The sequence below is a fragment of the Bombina bombina genome, chromosome 1, assembly GCF_027579735.1.
Source record: "Bombina bombina isolate aBomBom1 chromosome 1, aBomBom1.pri, whole genome shotgun sequence".
In the NCBI taxonomy this organism is placed as follows: domain Eukaryota; kingdom Metazoa; phylum Chordata; class Amphibia; order Anura; family Bombinatoridae; genus Bombina; species Bombina bombina.
In genome coordinates, this window is record NC_069499.1 from 1514027610 (window position 1) to 1514049190 (window position 21581).

The window sequence follows — 21581 nt, forward strand, 5'->3', positions numbered from 1 at the left end:
GTTTCTGTTATGCCAGGACGTTTATAATAAAGGGAGCCGAGAAGGAGGGACAGAGTTGCCAAACAAGGACTATCCTGCAATATGTGGGATGGTTGGGAGGACTGAGGTTGACCTAAATCTCCTAATTAAGGGTGGAGAGTAGTACTGGTTGGAGGAGTCACATGTGCCTACCACTTCATGTTGTCATCTCTTCATTAGATAAAGCAAAGGACATGCAAATAAGTGACTACATTCAAAAAATGTGGCTAACTTTGAAAATATGGATGCTACAAATAAAATCTGGATGTGCATGCAACCAGCCTAGATCCATCACACCACCTATTCAACCTAGTGCTGCTTGTGAGCTTGATTTGTATGTGAACTACAATGCAGCCAAGGGTCTCCAGTCTTCTTCTCATGACAACTGAGTGGCAACAAGAAATGGGGAACATGGTACATAGGCCAACTGTATAAAGGATTGTATGGCAAAACAGCCACTAGTGATTATTACTAATTACACAAACTGATCTGTCATCCTTTAGATGTGGTTTTTGCAGTTCATTTCCATAGAGGAAGACCAAAGTGTCATCATTGCTTGTGTTAGTTAGTAAATGATGTGTCTATGCATACAGTCAAAGTGCTCATTGAAGGGAACTAGTTATCATTCTATTGATGTTTTTTGTTTGTTTTTTACTTGGGTTAAGCCTCAGATTTATTAGGCTCCAAACAATGCCTCAGATTTTAATTATATGAGTCTACTTTTATATACAGTTTCTTAAATGATGGTCGATGATCTGTCTGTATATAAAAAAGTGAAATAGCACCATTGCCCTACTTTCCCCAAAAATTGGGGGATGGGAAATGAAATTAAATGGAAAACTAAATAGTATCTTCTACTACTGAAAATATGGGGGTCAAGAGTGGTGAAAGAGGGGGGGATACCCACCCCATCCTGGACTTTTCATACTTTTCTGCAAATGCCCCTGATTGGGAAATATTCCCTTGCTCTACATAGTAATGAATAGGGGTAACCCCTACAAAGCTCAGACTTATCAGTGAATGCTGCAAATAAGTCTACATTTTAGTAATCTATTTACATATTTACTATGCAATATGTTATTAAAAATATTTTAGAGAAACAAAAATAATATCTATCTAATGGCTTGACACTAGTTTTAAATTCTGTATCTCTCTAATAATGATAGAATTGTTTAAGCAAACTAATTTATTTGCTTAAGTTTCTTCATACAGCTCTTTAATATATAGAATTAATATTTACACACATCATATGCAAAGGGAATTGGATTCTTCCACCCTTGTTTCCATCTGTCCATAGCTGGTTGACTGTGAAGCTCTTTTAGTGGTTTTCCAAAAACGTTGTGGTGAATGGTGTTGCTTTGAAGTGGTTGAACCTGCAAATTCTTCAGTATACAGAGCAACAAACCTGAATATAACAGTAATATATATCCAGGACCTTCCACTACTAAGTGTGGTATTGAGGGGAAATGAGAGGATTAAGAAAAATACTTGCAGAGCATTGCCACTCCCTAAGACACTTTGCAGCGCTGCTTAGTAAATAGGACCCTTCTTGCAAATGGAGTGATCTGTGCAGAAACGTGACTCAGCAGGCACTGGCCTCTGAGTCACTACGTCTATGTAAAGCCCAACAAATAACACAATGGCCATCAAGTCAACACTGGTTAACATGTAGTATCCACGTATTGAAAGAAGACTTAGTTACCTCTCAAGTTTATTGGTAATTTCAGTTACGCTTTTGGTTTCCTAATTATTTAGCATAGAAAATAGAGAAACCTCTGGCTTTGTATCTAGTTTGTTGAAAAGCATACCTAGGTATGTTAAGGGGTAGCAACTCACTACTGGGAGCCAGCTGCTGATTGGTGGCTGCACATATATTCAACCCGTCATTTGATGTGTTCAGCAAGATCCCATTAGAGCTTTGATGCTCCTTCAACAAAGGATATCAAGGAAATGAAGCAAATTTGATAAAAGCAATATATTAGGAAGGTAATTTAAAATGTTGTGCTTTATCTGAATCATGAAATAAAAATGTGAGGTTTCTTGTATCTTTAAAATATCCGGTGCCTTATAGTCGGACTAAAGGTCTAGACAAAATCTAGATAGCGATTCAACAATGGATTTGTGCATGTGGTACATCCTTCAAAGTCTCAGAAATGATGATATTACAAAATGTCCAGCTGATGATATTGCACAATGTCCAGCTGATGATAATACAAAATGTCCAGCTGATGATATTGTGCAATGTCCAGCTGATGATATTGTGCAATTTCCAGCTGATATTACAAAATGTCCAGCTGATGATATTACAAAATGTCCAGCTGATGATATTGTGCAATGTCCAGCTGATGATATTGTGCAATATCCAGCTGATATTACAAAATGTCCAGCTGATGATATTACAAAATGTCCAGCTGATGATATTGTGCAATGTCCAGCTGATTATATTGTGCAATGTCCAGCTGATATTACAAAATGTCCAGCTGATGATATTACAAAATGTCCAGCTGGTGATATTGCACAATGTCCAGCTGATGATATTACAAAATGTTCAGCTGATGATATTACAAAATGTCCAGCTGATGATATTACAAAATGTCCAGCTGATGATATTACAAAATGTCCTGCTTCCTATTAAAATGTTGGTGCTAAAATATTACATTCTAGAAATTCTGTTCAGAGTGTCACCGCCATGATGGCACAAATCATAATTCTCCAGGCAAACAGTGGTGGTTTTAGTGGGGTTCAGGGTATGCAATATGCATTTATTCATTACTGTAGAACCCTCAAAGGTGACAGCTGTCCAGAATTTGGAAGGTACTGTCTTTATAGATGTCTAGTTCTCTGTACAAAGCAAGTAAATAGGTAAAGATCGGAAAAATAAAAAGCATGAATGAGCAATAAAGTAAGAGGGCCGCCATCTGTACCTACTGCAAATTTCTCTTTCTAGTCATATTCTTACATCCTCAAATGTATTGTCTAGAGAACCACCCCTGCCCTGGGTTACTGCTACACCAAAGGATTTTACAGGAGTCTGCCAGGTGTGTATTTTATCACCGTCTGTATTTTACCATTTTCTCCTTGTGTCAGTTTGATCAGAGTAAAAACGTTGGACTTGAGAATTGCCTTAAACACTATGGCCTAGATTAGAAGTGGAGCGGTAAAGAGTGGTAACACCATTGGCACAATATATTGTGCTTCAGTAACGCCTGCACTCTTGTACTACTGTTACACGTGGATTGGTAATATTTATCATGTGAACTGTATAATTGTGCTAGCTACTATACTCATGTTGGATAGGGCAGATGCATAATATTCCTCAAGTAATAGATTTCTATGAAGGACTACCTAAAATCATTCACGCTGGATAATGTGAACACGCTAAGCACAAAGATTCCGTTCAGGTAGATTTCCATTTATTTAAATTTAAGGTGTATTTAAATACACAATAGCAGGCGTAATAAATTAATAACTGGTGCTATATAAGTATGAATTGAGCGTGAGAACAAAAAAATATTCATGAACTTGTAATATGAGTGGTTTGGGAGGGATCAAGTGGGAGGGTAATACCTACATTATAATACTATTACCCTAACCAGCTAACTAATTAACCCCTCCACTGCCAGGAATTTCAGAAGTGTGGTGTGCAGCTGCAATTAGTGGCTTTCTAATTACCGAAAAACAATGTAAAATACATTTTACAACCATTTGTCTTATGAATGCAGTAGTTGTGTGTAAATAATTTCAGTGAGAAACCCAAAGTTTGTGAAAAAATTAATGGTGTGATCATTTGGTGGTGAAACGATGGCATGAAATATACCAAAAAAGGCCTAGATTATTACCTTGGATTGTCTACTAATAGAAAATATTCTAAAAATTCTTTGGGCACATTTTTCTCAAAAATTAAAGGTACTTAAGGGGTTAACAATTGCTTTTCCACTAGATCAATATATATTTAAGCAGTGTTTGCAACCATATTTGTTATAGTGCTACAGGTTATATATATATATATAATTTAATAGAACTGTAACAAACGTTTTTAAACTTGCACGCTGCATTTAAATTATGAATAAGACATTTCAGTTTTTACATATGTCAAGTTCCTTATATTTACGTTCCATAAAAATTACAGGTGCCTTAAAAAGGACATGAAAACCAAAATGTTTCTTTCAAGATTCAGATAGAGAATACAATGTTAAACTATCTGTAAGCCAATGGCAAGATATATACAAGATATATACAGTATATATATATATATATATATATATATATATATATATATATGCAGCCACAAATCAGCAGCTAGTTCCCAGATCCTAAGCCTCCCTAGGTATTCCTTCGAATAACGGATTCCAAGATAACAAAGCAAATTAGATAGAAGTAAATTGAAAAGCTGTTAAAAATGTATTCTCTATCTAAATAGTGAAAGATAAAATTGGGGTTTCATTAGGCTGACCATATTGCCGTTTTAAAAAGGGACACATATGAAAAATACATATGTCAGGGCTGTTTTCAGGGCTGTTTAAAGAAATGGTTTTGTATAAGAACCCTCACATATGTAGTTTTCATATGTGTTCCTTCTTAAAGCGGCAATATGGTCAGCCTAGGTTTCATGTTCTTTTAAATTCCCATGAACCTTTTATGCCATTAAAAACAGGAATTTACCAGTAAACAATTATGTAGAGGTTCTGTGTATCCACCAGTAATGAATATGTTGGCTTGTCCTTATTTGTTTAATGCATATACTCATTGGACTTATTTAAATCTAAGCCCTAAAATCAACACTCACTGAGTATGAATCAAGAAAACTTCGATGGTCTAATACTCCATCCAAGTCAAACCTAGCGTATTTTATTACCTTCGGATTGGAAAATAAATACAAATGAGATGAATTTAATTGGAATATGTATGGTCACATTATCAAATGACAAAAAATAGATCTTACCGCTCATTAATTTTCTTCGATGCATTTCTGGTGATGGAGATGGGGATGGTAAACAGTCTATATGAGATGATGTTGAATTGTTCTTTTTTTGATTTTGCTCTTCAGAGAGGTCCAAAAACTTTGTGATTGGCAAACCGGCCACAGGCTGCTTATATCTTGCATACTGAAGCGCATCCATAATCCATCTAATTTCTCGCCAAACCTCATCAGTTTGCTGTAAACACAGAAAGAGACATGAAAATATTGTGCTTCTGCCATGTTTGCACAAAAAAATCTTCTATATTTCTGTTGTGGTTGTTTGTAAAGAGTTTTAGATTTAACGGGAGCTTGAATCAGACAATTTTGAGTGATAGCAGGGAACATCCACAGCTCTGACTTCACTTACCCCTGCTGCACACACTGGACTAGATTACAATTGGTGTGCTATTTAGCACTTTTCTTCACTCGCAAATAACGCCAGGAGTAAACTTTTGATGTGCACATATTATAAGTAAAGTAAATGGTTTGCATGCAAGTGAAACCCTAATGTCCGCATTAACTTCGGCCCATAGGCTTATGCTGAAAAAAGCACTAACGCGACACTGCGTTAGCCCAAGTGCGCTAACCGGACACTGCGTTAGACCAAGTAAACTGGAAGGTAGTTCTGTATTTTTTAAATTTCAATGTTCTTCACATAAAAGAAAATGTTCTTTTTATTTTTAAATATATATATATATATATATATATATATATATATATATATATATATATATATATATATATATAATTACATTTGTGTGTATATATATATATATATATATGTATATATATATATATTAAAATGTATATATAATATATATATATATATATATTTAAAAATACTTTGAACATTTTCTCTCTTGTAAAGAACATTGGAATGTAAAATATTTACAGTAAATAAACACTTACAGGGACAGTCTAGTCAAAATTGCCGGAGAGGTAGCTCAGTTGGTAAAATGCCCTGACTACAACAAAAAGCCTGTTTAAAAGATCCTAGGTCACAGATTCTAATCCCGGCACGGCTGACTCAGCCCTTCATCCTTCCGAGGTAGATAAAATGAGTACCATTAAATTGGGTAATAATAACAACTATTACTATTCAGCTGCCGATTTGGTGAATTCTGAGAGCGAGCGCTGAAAAAGTGCTTTGAGTCCCACTGGGAGAAAGGCGCTATATAAATACTCCTAAACCGCCAACCCCTCACAATGCAAATACCTAATTAAATAACTAAGCCCCCTAACCTAACACCCCCTAAATTAACCCCAATACTAAGTTACAATTAAAATAAAAAAAAACTAACATTAATTTAAAAATAAAACATTAACATTAAATTACAAAAAAATTATCTAAAATTACAAAAATAAAAAACTCTAAAATTACAGAAAAAAAACAAAATTATCAAAAATAAAAAAAATTAAACCTAATCCCCCAAAATAATAACACCCCTAATCTAAACTAAACTTCCAATAGCCCTTAAAATGGCCTTTTGTTAAACAGCTCTTTTACATTTAAAAAATACTAAGTCCCCCCCTAACAGTAAACCCCCCCAAATAAAAAAAAACCTAAACACTAAAAAAGGGGCATTGTATGGGCAATTGCCCTTAAAAGGTCATTCAGCTCTTTCACTGCCCTTAAAAGGGCATTCAGCTCTTTTACAAGCCCATTCAATCCCTAATCTTTAAAAGCCTAAATCTAACCCCCAAATAGGTACTCACCGTTCCTGAAGTCCGGTGGAGAAGGTCTTCTTCCAGGCGGCTCCATCATCTTCTATCCTCATCCGCAGTGAAGGTGCGGAACTGGCTTCCCCGATGCACAGATCCATTGCACACTGAAGACTGAATGCAAGGCACCCCATATTTATTGGAGTACCTTGCATTCCTATTTGCTGAAATTTTGAAATCACCCAATAGGATGAGAGCTAATGCAATCTTATTGGCTGATTTGAAAAGCCAATAGGATTTCAGTAGCTCTCATCCTATTGGCTGATTTCAAAATTTCAGCCAATAGGAATGCAAGGTACCCCAAATTGATTGTGGTACCTTCCATTTAGTGTACGCCAGAGATCGGAAGAAGAGGAACGTCCACACCACTGAGGATCGCCACCGCTAAAGGACTGCCGCTAAGAACCGCCGCTGAGGACCGCTGCTCCGGATCAGACTTCACGAACAGTGAGTACCTATTTGGGCTTAGTCTTAGGCTTTTTTTTGGGGCGGCTTTTTATTTTAGATTAGGGTTTTTTGGGCTTTAGGGGCAATGAGTAGCTTAGGTTTTTTTAGACTTTTTATTTTTTTATTTTGGGGAGGTTGGTTGCGTGGGGGTTTTACTGTTTCGGGGTAAATGGTAATTTTTTTTAGGTAAAAGAGCTGTTAACTTATGGCAATGCCCTACAAAAGGCCCTTTTAAGGGCTATTGGTAGTTTAGTATTAGATTAGAGGGTGTTTTTATTTTAAGGGGATTTTTTTTTTATAGGGATATTAGTTTAGGTTTAAATTTTTTATTTTGGATAGCTTTGGTTATATTTTTCTGTAATGTTACAATTTTTATTTTTTGTAACATTGCTTGGGGGTTTATAATTTTTTTTTAAAATAGACTGCCCCCTGGGCAGGCTTATTGCCTAATTTTTTTTAATATTTAATATTTCAATAACGCACATTAAAGACAGCAACTCATGTGTGCTAACCTGACCACATTAATCTTAAATTCTTAACCCAGATGCGAGTTACGCATATTTTACATTTCAATGTTCTTCACATATAAAATAATGTACTTTTTATAATTAAATATATATTTCTATACATACAGTCATGGCCAAAAGTATTGGCACCCCTGCATTTCTGTCAGATAATGCCCCACTTCGTCCAGAAAATTGTTGCAATTACAAATTTTTAGGCATTCTCCTGTTTATTTCTTTTATTTGCATTGGTATGACACAAAAAAGTGGAGAAAAAAAACAAAAGCTGACACATTCCATGCAAAACTCCAAAAATAAACTAGACAAAATTACTGGCACTCTCAATTTAATATTTGGTAGCACACCCCTTGGAAAAAAATAACTGAAATCAATCGCTTCCTGTAACCACCAATGAGTTTCTTACACCTCTCTATTGGAATTTTGGACCACTCTTCTTTCGCCAACTGCTCCAGGTCTCTCAGATTGGAAGGGTTCCTATTCCCAACTGCTGTTTTGAGATCTCTCCACAGGTGCTCTATGGGATTGAGATCTGGACTTATTGCTGACCAGTTCAGTACTCTCCAGCGCTTTGTCTTAAACCATTTCTGGGTGCTTTTTGACGTGAGCTTTGGTTCATTGTCCTGTAAGACCCATGACTACTTGACAATGTTGTGCACAGTGGACACAGGAACATTAAGATCTCTGGAGATGGACTTGTAATCTTGAGATTGTCCATGCTTTTCCACAATTTTTATTCTCAAATGCTTAGACAATTCTTTGCTACTCTTTCTCTTCTCCATGCTCACAGAAAGGTTGAGTCCATTTTTCACCATTTTAACTGGTTGCCGGTGTAATTTCTATATTGTCAGCACCTGTTAATTGATACAGGTGAGTTTAATTACAATTTACAGGAGCAGCACAAACTTGGGATGCAATTATTTCTTACAATTTTGATAAGGTGCCAATAATTTTGTCCTGTCCATCTTTGCAGTTTTGCGTTGAATGTGTCAGATTTGGCTTTTTTTTCTCCACTTTTGTTTGTGTCATACCAATACAAACAAAAGAAATAAACATGAGAATGCCAAAACATTTGTAATTGCAACAATTTTTCTCGGGGCGAAATGGTGTAATATGTGACAGAAATGCAGGGGTGCCAATATTTTTGGCCATGACCGTATCTGATACTGTTTGTGAAAAATACATATCTATACCTATAGGAATAGAAATACAGGTATAAATAGATGTATATAGAAACATGTATTTACAATAAAAAGTAGTACTATGTGACATTTTCAAAAATTCTGTCGGGTTAGTGTGCGAGTATAGGACTTGTAATACGCGTGCTTACCTGACACGAAAAAAGCCTCCGTCTAGAGTAGTTTAGGCTTAAGCAGGATCACTAAATTGCGTTCCTCTCATAACCTAGCCCTTTGTATTTAGTCTTTATTAAACAGAGCTTCTAGCTATACAGTTTAGTTTATCATAGAATGTTACTTGAGCTACTTCACTCTAAAGTGCCCTCTACTGGTAGTTTGTATAAGATTTCTACACACTCTGCTACCATGCAGAAGACAGATTCACATAATGCCAATATGGAAGGGCACAGATTTTATCCAAGTACACCCCCCAACAGAAAGATTTGATAATAAACTAAATTAGAACGATTTGTTTTAAATTGTACAGTCTATCCAAATCATGAAAGGTTAATATTGACTCCCATGTCCAATTAAAAGCAATTATTAAGCAAACTAGTATACCATGAAGGTATATAAAAAAAGTGCCATAAGTCAGGAAATAAAATTGAGAATTTAATGTAAGCAGGAAATTTAGTATTTTTGGGGAACTATTAAAAGTGACATGAAACCCAAATATTTTCTTTCATGATTTAGGTAGAACAAACAATTCTAAACATCTTTCCAGTTTACTTCTATTATCAAATTTGTTTCATTCTCTTGGTATCATTTGTTTAAGGAACAGAAATGCACTACTGGTTTCTAACTGAACACATGGGTGATCCAATGGCAATCACTATACAGTATATATGCAGCCACCAATCAGCAGCTAGAACCTAGGTTCTTTACTGCTCCTGAGCTTACCTAGATAAACCTTTTAGATATGGATAACAAGAGAAGGAAGCAAATTAAATAATAGAAGAAAATTGGAAAGTTGTTTCAAATTGTATGCTCTGTCTAAATCATGAATGTCTAATTATGACTTCACTGTCCCTTTAACCCCTTTAACAACCAAGGACCTACCAGGTACATCCTACAAAAAACGGTCGTTAATGACTAAGTACTTGCCTGGTACGTCCTCAGAGGTTTCAAGTGCAGGAAGCGATCGATATTGAGGCATCCAGCAATACCCTCTGGTAAGCAAACGATGCAGAGAGGGCCACTCTCTGGCCCTCTCTGCATCGGCCAGCGATGGTGCCGATCCTTGGTGGCGTGGGAGGGACAGGAGGGGGGCGGGTGGGCGGCCCATTGCTGGATTGGGCGGGAGGAGCGATAGCGTGTGGTACCTCTACAGTACGGAAAGTGAAAGTGGGAAGTGAGTGGGAAGGAGGGGGAGGGTGTTAAGAGATTTGGGAAAGGGATCTGGGAAGGAGAGCAAGATAGGTTATTGAGGGGGGCAGCTACACTATGGAAAAAACAGGTTTATTTTTTTTTTTAAAAAATTTAGCCCAATTTTACTGGAAACTGGGTACTGGCAGACAGCTACCAGTATCTAAGATGTCGCCTAACAGTTAGAGGGGGAGGGCTAGAGAGCTGATTGTGTGGGTCAGGGAGGTTGGGAGGTAAAGGGCGATACTATCCTGCAGAAATATATATATAAAATCCCACGTAGGGCTCCACACTCACTTTGTAAATAACATCTGCCCAGGGTGCATTAAAAATGATCACAGTCCACATCAAGCACTCACTCACTTACTGTGGATGTGTACTATATATATATTTATACATATAAAAAACTTATTTTTATACTGGCAGATTTTCTGCCAGTACTTAAGATGGGGGTGACCTTTGGGGGTGGGAAGAGAGATGTTTGAGGGTGGGGGGGGGTGTGTCAGGCGGGAGGCTGATCTCTACACTAAAGCTAAAATTAACCCTACAAGCTACCTAATTAACCCCTTCACTGCTGGGCATAATACTCATGTGGTGCGCAGCGGCATTTAGCGGCCTTCTAATTACCAAAAAGCAAAGCCATATATGTCTGCTATTTCTGAACAAAGGGGATACCAGAGAAGCATTTACAACCATTTGTGCCATAATTGCACAAGCTGTTTGCAAATCATTTTAGTGAGAAACCTAAAATTGTGAAAAAGTTAACGTTTTTTTTTTTATTTCATCGCATTTAGCAGTGAAATGGTGGCATGAAATATACCTAAAAAAAATACTAAAAAAAAATATATATACATGTGAAGGGTTATTCAGGGTTTCCTAACAGATATCAGTGTTACAATGTAACTTGCTAATTTTGGGGGGGGGGGGGGGAATTTGGAAATAGCAAAGTGCTACTTGTACTTATTGCCCTATAACTTGCAAAAAAGCAAAGAACATGTAAACATTGGGTATTTCTAAACTCAGGACAAAAGTTTGAAACTATTTAGCATGGGAGTTTTTTGGTGGTTGTAGATGCGTACGAGATTTTGGTGGTCAAAGTTAAAAAAAAGTCTATTTTGGGTAGCGCCTGCTGATTGGTGGCTAAATTGTATAATTAGCATGAAAATACCTTATCGTCACCATATGGATTACTGTGTTTGTGTTTTTGTTTTTTCTCACTAGGTAAAACAAAAAATGTTGCAGCAGCACAGGCTGTCTTTGTTGTATGATTTTGTAATGATATTTAAAATGACTCACAGGTAAGATAAGTTTTTAGGTTCCACAACCAACAGACATGAAAGTGAAAGTTAAATTTTAATGACTCAGATCATTCAATAGTAATATACTTTTCAATTTATGTCTCATCACATTTTTTGTTCTTTTGCTATCCTTTGTTGAAAAGGATATCTAGATAGGCTTAGAAATAGCAATGCACTACTAGGAGCTAGCTAGTGATTGGTGGCTACATACATATGTCTCTTGACATTGGCTCATTAGATGTGTTCAGCTAGCTCCCAGAAGAACGTTGTTGCTCTGGAATAGATTTTAACTAAGTGGTTACATAAAACCAAAATGTTGTCTTTCATGATTCAGATAGAACATGTGGTTTTAAACAATCCATTTAGTTCTATTATCTAATTTGTTTTGTTCTCTTGATATAATTTGTTGAAAAGGATACCTAGGTAGACTCAGGAGCTGCTTATTGGTGGCTGCACATTAATGCCTCATGTAATTGGTTTGTCCAAGGCATTAACTAACTCTCAGTAGTGCATTGCTGCTTCTCCAACAAAGGATACCAACAGAATTAAGCAAATTAGATGATAGAAGTAAATTGGAAAGTTGTTTAAAATTGCATTATTTTAGGTTTAATGTCCCTTTAATCCCTTTGCAATAGTTCAAGAAACATGGAGCCCCACATTTTTCTTTCATAACTCAGATCATACAGTTTTAAACAAATTTACTTCTGCTATCAAATTCACTTTGTTCTCTTGATATCCTTCTCTGAATGCACAGCAATGCCCTACTGGGAGCTAGCTGAACATATCAATTAAGCCAATGACAAGTGACATATGGGGGGTTTGCAGCTCTTTTTGCAATCAGAACACATTTTAAAGAGACATTTGCAATCAATAATACAATACATGAATTCATTAACGCAAAGAGAGCCAATCGGAAGTGGCATAAGTATACGACTTGCAAATCACTTGCGGGTGTCCTGCTCAGAAGCTGTACAGGAGAGCGCTGGTGTGCGACTGTTTGTTTAACCCCTTTGTAGGAGTTAAACACATAGAAAAAAAACATTTGCTTAAAGGATACCATTTTACTATTACCCCTGCATGTCCCTTTAACCAGTTGCATATTAATTTAAATATGAAACTCATGCTTTAAGAAAGAAAAACAACAACATATACACAAGCAAAAAAATGCAAGACATAAAAAGAAACAGCATATAATTTCATCTAGTGCAGAAAACTGTACATAATATAAAACAAACACACAGAGGCAACTGCTCCTTTGAGCCCCAGTTTGGTATCTTAGCTCCTTTATTTTCATAACTATACCGTATTTACATAGCCTTTCACTGCTCTTTATAATGTGCGGTTTTTGGAATGACTTTAGCACGGTTTAAAACGTATGATCGCACAAATGTTCCTGTGGTTTGTGGTCAGTGCTGAAGATCACTGTGGTCTGCGCAGATGATTTATTCCTTACTAGGTAGGGTACAGCTGCTTCTCATTAGGCTGGAAAGCAGCACGGCCCATATAAAATACTGCACCTTAAAACAACACTACACGCTAATCTATTAACACCTTCAGTGCCAGTGGGGAATCAGTAATGTGGCTTCTGCTTTCAGTAGCCAAGTGATTATAGGCACCAATTATTGGCAGTAGCAATGGAGTATAAGAGGCATAAAGGGACAGTCTACTCCAGAATTTTTATTGTTTAAAAAGATAGATAATCCCTTTATTACCTATTCCCCAGTTTTGCACAACCAACACAGTTATATAAATATACTTTGTACCTCTGTGATCACCTTGTATCTAAGCCTCTGCAGACTGCTCCTTGTCTCAGTTCTTTTGAGAGACTTGTATTTTAGCCAATCAGTGCTGACTCATAAATAACTCCACATGAGTGAGCACAATGTTATCTATATGACACACAGGAACTAGCACTGTCTAACTGTGAAAAACTGTCAAAATGCCCTGAGATAATAGGCAGTTCAAGGTCTAAGAAATTAGCATATGAGCCTACCTAGGTTTAGCTTTCAACTAAGAATACCAAGAGAACAAAGCAAATTTAATGATAAAAATAAATTAGAAAGTTGTTAAAAATGACTTGCCTTGTCTGAATCATGAAAGTTACATTTTGACTTTACTATCCCTTTAATACTATTGTTTTAGAGATAGGAAGTGGCTTTCCTAAAGACGTGAAACTCAGACTCATCCACTATGTCACGTTTATACAAAGTGTGTACTTTATTATTTATATACAATAATTTAATAACTTGGATGTCATTTTAAGAGACTTTTTAGTTCACTACTATTATCACATTTATGGGCCGATGACAATTCTTTAGAAAAACTATTTCTACGGATTTGTGTTTACAGAATTAACCCTTAAAGGAACATAAAAGTTCAAAATAAAAGGATGTAATGTGTTGAGCATTATACTATTGCCCTATTGCTAGCATATGACTGTTTTTTAACCCCATGCAACCCAAGAGCAGCAATAATATACTGGGAGCTAGCTGAACATATCTGGTGAACCAATGACATGAGCCAGGTATATCCAACCAATCACCAGTTAGCTCCCACTAATGCACCTGAGACTACCTTGGTATGCTTTTTAATAAAGGATACCATGAGAATGAAATACATTTTGTAAAAGAAGTTAATTGATAAATCTCTTAAATTGACATGTTGTATGTGCAAAATTATATAACATTATTTGGTGAGTTTACTGGCCCTTTAAATATGTATTTAACCCCTTGGCACGGGTTATACACATACTTATATGCAAGCAACAGTGCAATAATAATACATTCGATTTTCTTTTTGCAATTTTATATCCCTTTAAGTTTTGAATAATGTTTTTTTTTTAGAAAAGGATATTATCCCTTTAAGTGTGAATGATGCCTGTAGTCATCATCTGCACAAAACATTTAGGCCTAAATTATGAGAAGAACGCAAACATGCACTTTTGCGGGCACAATATTTGCGCTCCACTCGTAATATCAGTGCACGCAAATGTGCACGTCTATTAATAGTTAAGCGCAATGCGAACGCAACCTCTTGAGTGCGCTTCCATAGCCTCCAATGGGAGCCTCATTCTCATGCCGATAATCACGACAAAGAACCATGCGCAATACAGGGGGTAAGTCGCGCAACAATGGGCAGCAAATTTGAAATATATATGTATATAAATATATATATTTATGTGTTTATATGTGTATATGCACATATTAACACATATATATATATACAGTATGTATATAAGCATATACTGTACATATTTATTGAAAGTAAAAACACAGTCCCCTCACTTTAACTCCTTAAAACTGCTTTGTGCAGTTATTATTTTAAACATTAAAGATGCTCATATTTATAATAAAGGAAGAATACACTGTATTTTGCGGGCAATTGGGGGACAATTTTTAAGTTAACCATAGGTCTGACCTCTGGTTCATTTTTAGAGCGCTACCACAAGCTCGCAGTAGCATTAACCATCCACTTGTACTGGCTGGTTATTTAACGTGCACCCGTAATTGGGCAAATTTGCCCATTTACAGGCACACATTAAAATAGCGCTACACTTGTAATCTAGCCCTTAGTGTAGATGATGACCATGTGTCGTCTTTCCGGGGAGTGGGGTTGCTTTTAGAGCTCATCACGGTCTCCCCCCTGAACTCCTGCACTTAAAGGGACATTAAACACTAAATAAATGCTAGATAGAATAATGCATTCAAAGAAAAGATTAGTCTGAGAATAACATGTAGATGTATTTTTTAAACTTTCATTAGTTATTTAAATACTGACAAAATAAGTAAAAATCTTTAATGTCTATAAAACAATGGGAGCTGCCATGTTGTTACTTAGGTTACTTTCTCTGCTGTAGCCAATCAGAGACAGTTATAAATAGGTCACTAGAGTGTGCAGCCAATGACTGTGTAGAATATAACAATGTTCTGCACTTCTACTTCTAACAGGAACTGAAAGAGTCAAAATTTCAGAATGGAATTACAGGAAAACAGGACAAAATAAATAATGAACATATATTGCAGAGTTTTTTTATATATATGTTTATCAAAATTTTAATTAAAAAAAATAAATCATTTTTTTAACACTTTTGTCGCAGGTCTCTTGCAAACCATGATATATACATAAAATAAAGTTATAGTTTGAATCTGCTTAGTCTCCTAAAAAAATGAATCTATAATTTGTGTGGTTTACGGCCTACAGTAGAGCTTAACTGTGAACAGCACCAAAAAAATGCAAAACAGCTCAGCACAGGGATGGAAATAGCTCAGTAATTAAAAGGCTAAACAAAAGAACATGTATTTTTAGTATTTTTAACTCCAAGAGCATATGCCAGTCTGAGAGTTTAATAGAAGTTTGGTGGGTACAAATCATTTACTTCTTTGTCAATAAAGTGGTCGATTACAATCCTTAAAAAAATCTTATCAATGGATTTATCTACAAAAATACCCATAGACTTTAACAGTGATTTTCTGTGGAAAATAAACATAATATTTTCTAAAGGATTTTGATTGACGACTATTTTTCTATAACAGTTTAAGGGGAATATGGTAGATAAATCATTTGATAAATAAAGGTTTGTGATCAACCCCATACATATTTCCTTATGTTCTGAGATTGCCATATGTGGGAGCGTATAAATAACCTGCACGGTAAACATGGCTACATTTTTAACACACTTTGGGCAAGATTACAATTGGCACAATATTGTTTGAGTGAGTTGAGATTACACGTGTATTACAAGTTGAAAGTAAACATGTTTGCTCGAGCGTAAACAAAATTTGTGGTTGTCGGGTTAGCGCAACTGAAGACTCGGCATAAAGGTCAAGTGTTAAAAAATGTGCTCCAAACACAACATAAATACATTAAACTAAACTGATACACTCATACAGTATGTACACTATCTGATAAAAATGATTCATATAAATATTTTTTTATTTTTATTATTAGTGTTAAAAGGTATATAGTATATGACAAGGTATTTGACTGGAAAGGGCTATATTGTGTATGTGTATATATAATATATATATATATATATATATATATATATATATATATATATATATATATATATATATATATATATATATATATATACAGGGAGTGCAGAATTATTAGGCAAGTTGTATTTTTGAGGATTAATTTTATTATTGAACAACAACCATGTTCTCAATGAACCCAAAAAACTCATTAATATCAAAGCTGAATATTTTTGGAAGTAGTTTTTAGTTTGTTTTTAGTTTTAGCTATTTTAGGGGGATATCTGTGTGTGCAGGTGACTATTACTGTGCATAATTATTAGGCAACTTAACAAAAAAACAAATATATACCCATTTCAATTATTTATTTTTACCAGTGAAACCAATATAACATCTCAACATTCACAAATATACATTTCTGACATTCAAAAACAAAACAAAAACAAATCAGTGACCAATATAGCCACCTTTCTTTGCAAGGACACTCAAAAGCCTGCCATCCATGGATTCTGTCAGTGTTTTGATCTGTTCACCATCAACATTGCGTGCAGCAGCAACCACAGCCTCCCAGACACTGTTCAGAGAGGTGTACTGTTTTCCCTCCTTGTAAATCTCACATTTGATGATGGACCACAGGTTCTCAATGGGGTTCAGATCAGGTGAACAAGGAGGCCATGTCATTAGATTTTCTTCTTTTATACCCTTTCTTGCCAGCCACGCTGTGGAGTACTTGGACGCGTGTGATGGAGCATTGTCCTGCATGAAAATCATGTTTTTCTTGAAGGATGCAGACTTCTTCCTGTACCACTGCTTGAAGAAGGTGTCTTCCAGAAACTGGCAGTAGGACTGGGAGTTGAGCTTGACTCCATCCTCAACCCGAAAAGGCCCCACAAGCTCATCTTTGATGATACCAGCCCAAACCAGTACTCCACCTCCACCTTGCTGGCGTCTGAGTCGGACTGGAGCTCTCTGCCCTTTACCAATCCAGCCACGGGCCCATCCATCTGGCCCATCAAGACTCACTCTCATTTCATCAGTCCATAAAACCTTAGAAAAATCAGTCTTGAGATATTTCTTGGCTCAGTCTTGACGTTTCAGCTTGTGTGTCTTGTTCAGTGGTGGTCGTCTTTCAGCCTTTTTTACCTTGGCCATGTCTCTGAGTATTGCACACCTTGTGCTTTTGGGCACTCCAGTGATGTTGCAGCTCTGAAATATGGCCAAACTGGTGGCAAGTGGCATCTTGGCAGCTGCACGCTTAACTTTTCTCAGTTCATGGGCAGTTATTTTGCGCCTTGGTTTTTCCACACGCTTCTTGCGACCCTGTTGACTATTTTGAATGAAACGCTTGATTGTTCGATGATCACGCTTCAGAAGCTTTGCAATTTTAAGAGTGCTGCATCCCTCTGCAAGATATCTCACTATTTTTTACTTTTCTGAGCCTGTCAAGTCCTTCTTTTGACCCATTTTGCCAAAGGAAAGGAAGTTGCCTAATAATTATGCACACCTGATATAGGGTGTTGATGTCATTAGACCACACCCCTTCTCATTACAGAGATGCACATCACCTAATATGCTTAATTGGTAGTAGGCTTTCAAGCCTATACAGCTTGGAGTAAGACAACATGCATAAAGAGGATGATGTGGTCAAAATACTCATTTGCCTAATAATTCTGCACTCCCTGTATATATATATATATATATATATATATATATATATATATATATATATATATATATATATATATATATATATATATACAGGGAGTGCAGAATTATTAGGCAAATGAGTATTTTGACCACATTATCCTCTTTATGCATGTTGTCTTACTCCAAGCTTTATAGGCTCGAAAGCCTACTACCAATTAAGCATATTAGGTGATGTGCATCTCTGTAATGAGAAGGGGTGTGGTCTAATGACATAAACACCCTATATCAGGTGTGCATAATTATTAGGCAACTTCCTTTCCTTTGGCAAAATGGGTCAAAAGAAGGACTTGACAGGCTCAGAAAAGTCAAAAATAGTGAGATATCTTGCAGAGGGATGCAGCACTCTTAAAATTGCAAAGCTTCTGAAGCGTGATCATCGAACAATCAAGCGTTTCATTCAAAATAGTCAACAGGGTCGCAAGAAGCGTGTGGAAAAACCAAGGCGCAAAATAACTGCCCATGAACTGAGAAAAGTCAAGCGTGCAGCTGCCAAGATGCCACTTGCCACCAGTTTGGCCATATTTCAGAGCTGCAACATCACTGGAGTGCCCAAAAGCACAAGGTGTGCAATACTCAGAGACATGGCCAAGGTAAGAAAGGCTGAAAGACGACCACCACTGAACAAGACACACAAGCTGAAACGTCAAGACTGGGCCAAGAAATATCTCAAGACTGATTTTTCTAAGGTTTTATGGACTGATGAAATGAGAGTGAGTCTTGATGGGCCAGATGGATGGGCCCGTGGCTGGATTGGTAAAGGGCAGAGAGCTCCAGTCCGACTCAGACGCCAGCAAGGTGGAGGTGGAGTACTGGTTTGGGCTGGTATCATCAAAGATGAGCTTGTGGGGCCTTTTCGGGTTGAGGATGGAGTCAAGCTCAACTCCCAGTCCTACTGCCAGTTTCTGGGAGACACCTTCTTCAAGCAGTGGTACAGGAAGAAGTCTGCATCCTTCAAGAAAAAACATGATTTTCATGCAGAACAATGCTCCATCACACGCGTCCAAGTACTCCACAGCGTGGCTGGCAAGAAAGGGTATAAAAGAAGAAAATCTAATGACATGGCCTCCTTGTTCACCTGATCTGAACCCCATTGAGAACCTGTGGTCCATCATCAAATGTGAGATTTACAAGGAGGGAAAACAGTACACCTCTCTGAACAGTGTCTGGGAGGCTGTGGTTGCTGCTGCACGCAATGTTGATGGTGAACAGATCAAAACACTGACAGAATCCATGGATGGCAGGCTTTTGAGTGTCCTTGCAAAGAAAGGTGGCTATATTGGTCACTGATTTGTTTTTGTTTTGTTTTTGAATGTCAGAAATGTATATTTGTGAATGTTGAGATGTTATATTGGTTTCACTGGTAAAAATAAATAATTGAAATGGGTATATATTTGTTTTTTGTTAAGTTGCTTAATAATTATGCACAGTAATAGTCACCTGCACACACAGATATCCCCCTAAAATAGCTATAACTAAAAACAAACTAAAAACTACTTCCAAAACTATTCAGCTTTGATATTAATGAGTTTTTTGGGTTCATTGAGAACATGGTTGTTGTTCAATAATAAAATTAATCCTCAAAAATACAACTTGCCTAATAATTCTGCACTCCCTGTATATATATATATATATATATATATATATATATATATATATATATATATATATATATATATATATATATATATATATATATATATATATATATATACAAAAAATAGCCTGGATAGCGCTCACATATAAATATAGTTTTCAGATAGATATAATAATAATATTAATACTAGCTTCAATATATGTATGTATGTAAAACCTTCATGTATATATATATATATATATATATATATATATATATACACATATATACAAATGATATTAAAGCAACGAAAAGAACAATAATAAATGATTCAGCATATAGTCAAACAATCAAAGTTCATATAGAATCTGTGGTGATGTGGACTGGTGTGGGATCTCCTCATATATAACCCCCACTCAGATGTGAACTTACTTCAGAAACCCTTAATCACATGAGGTAAGGATGATTCGTGTCAGCGAAATACTTGGCACCTCCTGGAACTGGATCACCGGAGCAGTGTATCCCCCTGATACTGGTTGTGATGATCTCTGTATTTACACCCAGTCGTCTGTATTGCTTTGAGCTTGTATATTGGTTTAGATGAAACTCCCAATCATAGATATGCATGAAAGAGAACCAGAAAAGAATTCATAGTGCAACACAGTTTATTTTAATAGTAAATAAAATATCCTAAAAGCTAGTGGAATACCACTCACATGTGCAAACCTCAATATATGAGGTATCAGACAGGCATAAAAAACATCAATGGTACACTTCACTTTTCATCCAAAGGAGAGTCCGTTAAATGTTCATACATAAAGCTAATACAGATCAGCGTTCAGTTCAGAGTTCAGTTCAAAAATATTACCAGGCAGGTACAGTGCCGTAAGTACCGGACCTTACGCGTTTCGAAGGGCTGTATTTGAATAAGATCCCTTCTTCCTCAGAGGTACAGAGTACTAAAGAAGCTCACCTTATATGTGATAACTAATGGCTGCGGGACACCAATCATCCTTGTTGCACCTATTGCGCAAATACCCGAAAGTACAGTGCGTCTCGCGTGATGAGCGTACCAACATCACACGTCCTATGGGAGATATCACCTAGCAACTTAGTTGCTACGGACACTTGATTTATAGTGCGTCACCGGGACTGTGCTCCCATGCTAGGCGCTCTGTATTTGCGGTTATTTTTAAAACAATTTGATTTTGAAAAAGAATCACACAAACTGAAAAATACATTTTTGGAGAAGGGATATAAACGCAAGTGGGTGGAATTGGCTTATGACAAAATTAAAAATAAGGATATGAAAAATGTGAAAACTGATCTAGAAGTGAAAAAAACAAAAGAGATCACTAAAACTAGTTTCATTTCCACATACAATGAAGGATCGGAGGGTATAAAAAAATTCCTTACGAAACACTGGCATATCCTGAAAAAGGACAATTATCTTCGAGAACAGATTGGAACAAGACCAAAATGTATCTTCAGAAAAATAGTAATTTAAAAACCATTATGGCACAGAGTCATCTAAAAATGCCTGTTAAAGATAAAACCTGGTTAAATAAAGATACCAGAGGCTTCTATAAATGCAACAGGTTGAATTGCATCTTATGTGAGCATATGTATAATGGGAATAAACCTACTAAAATAGTAAGCTCAACTGCAACTAGTAGGAAATGTGAAATTAGTCATTTGGTAAACTGTAAAACAACGTTTGTTGTATATCTCCTTCAATCCGTCTGTAACTTACAATATATTGGAAGAACGACTAGACCATACAAAAAAAGATTGCATGAACATGTAACGAATATAA

The 21581-nt window shown here is 36.2% G+C and overlaps 1 protein-coding gene across 1 annotated transcript in view; it reads right to left on the reverse strand.

Annotated features, from left to right (window-relative positions):
• ANKFN1 (ankyrin repeat and fibronectin type III domain containing 1) overlaps positions 1-21581 on the reverse strand; it is an 899573-nt gene that overhangs the window by 69096 nt on the left and 808896 nt on the right. The window contains exon 16 of the mRNA XM_053708167.1: positions 4961-5174. Coding sequence (XP_053564142.1) covers positions 4961-5174 — 214 coding nt within the window. The remainder of the gene's footprint in view (positions 1-4960; positions 5175-21581) is intronic.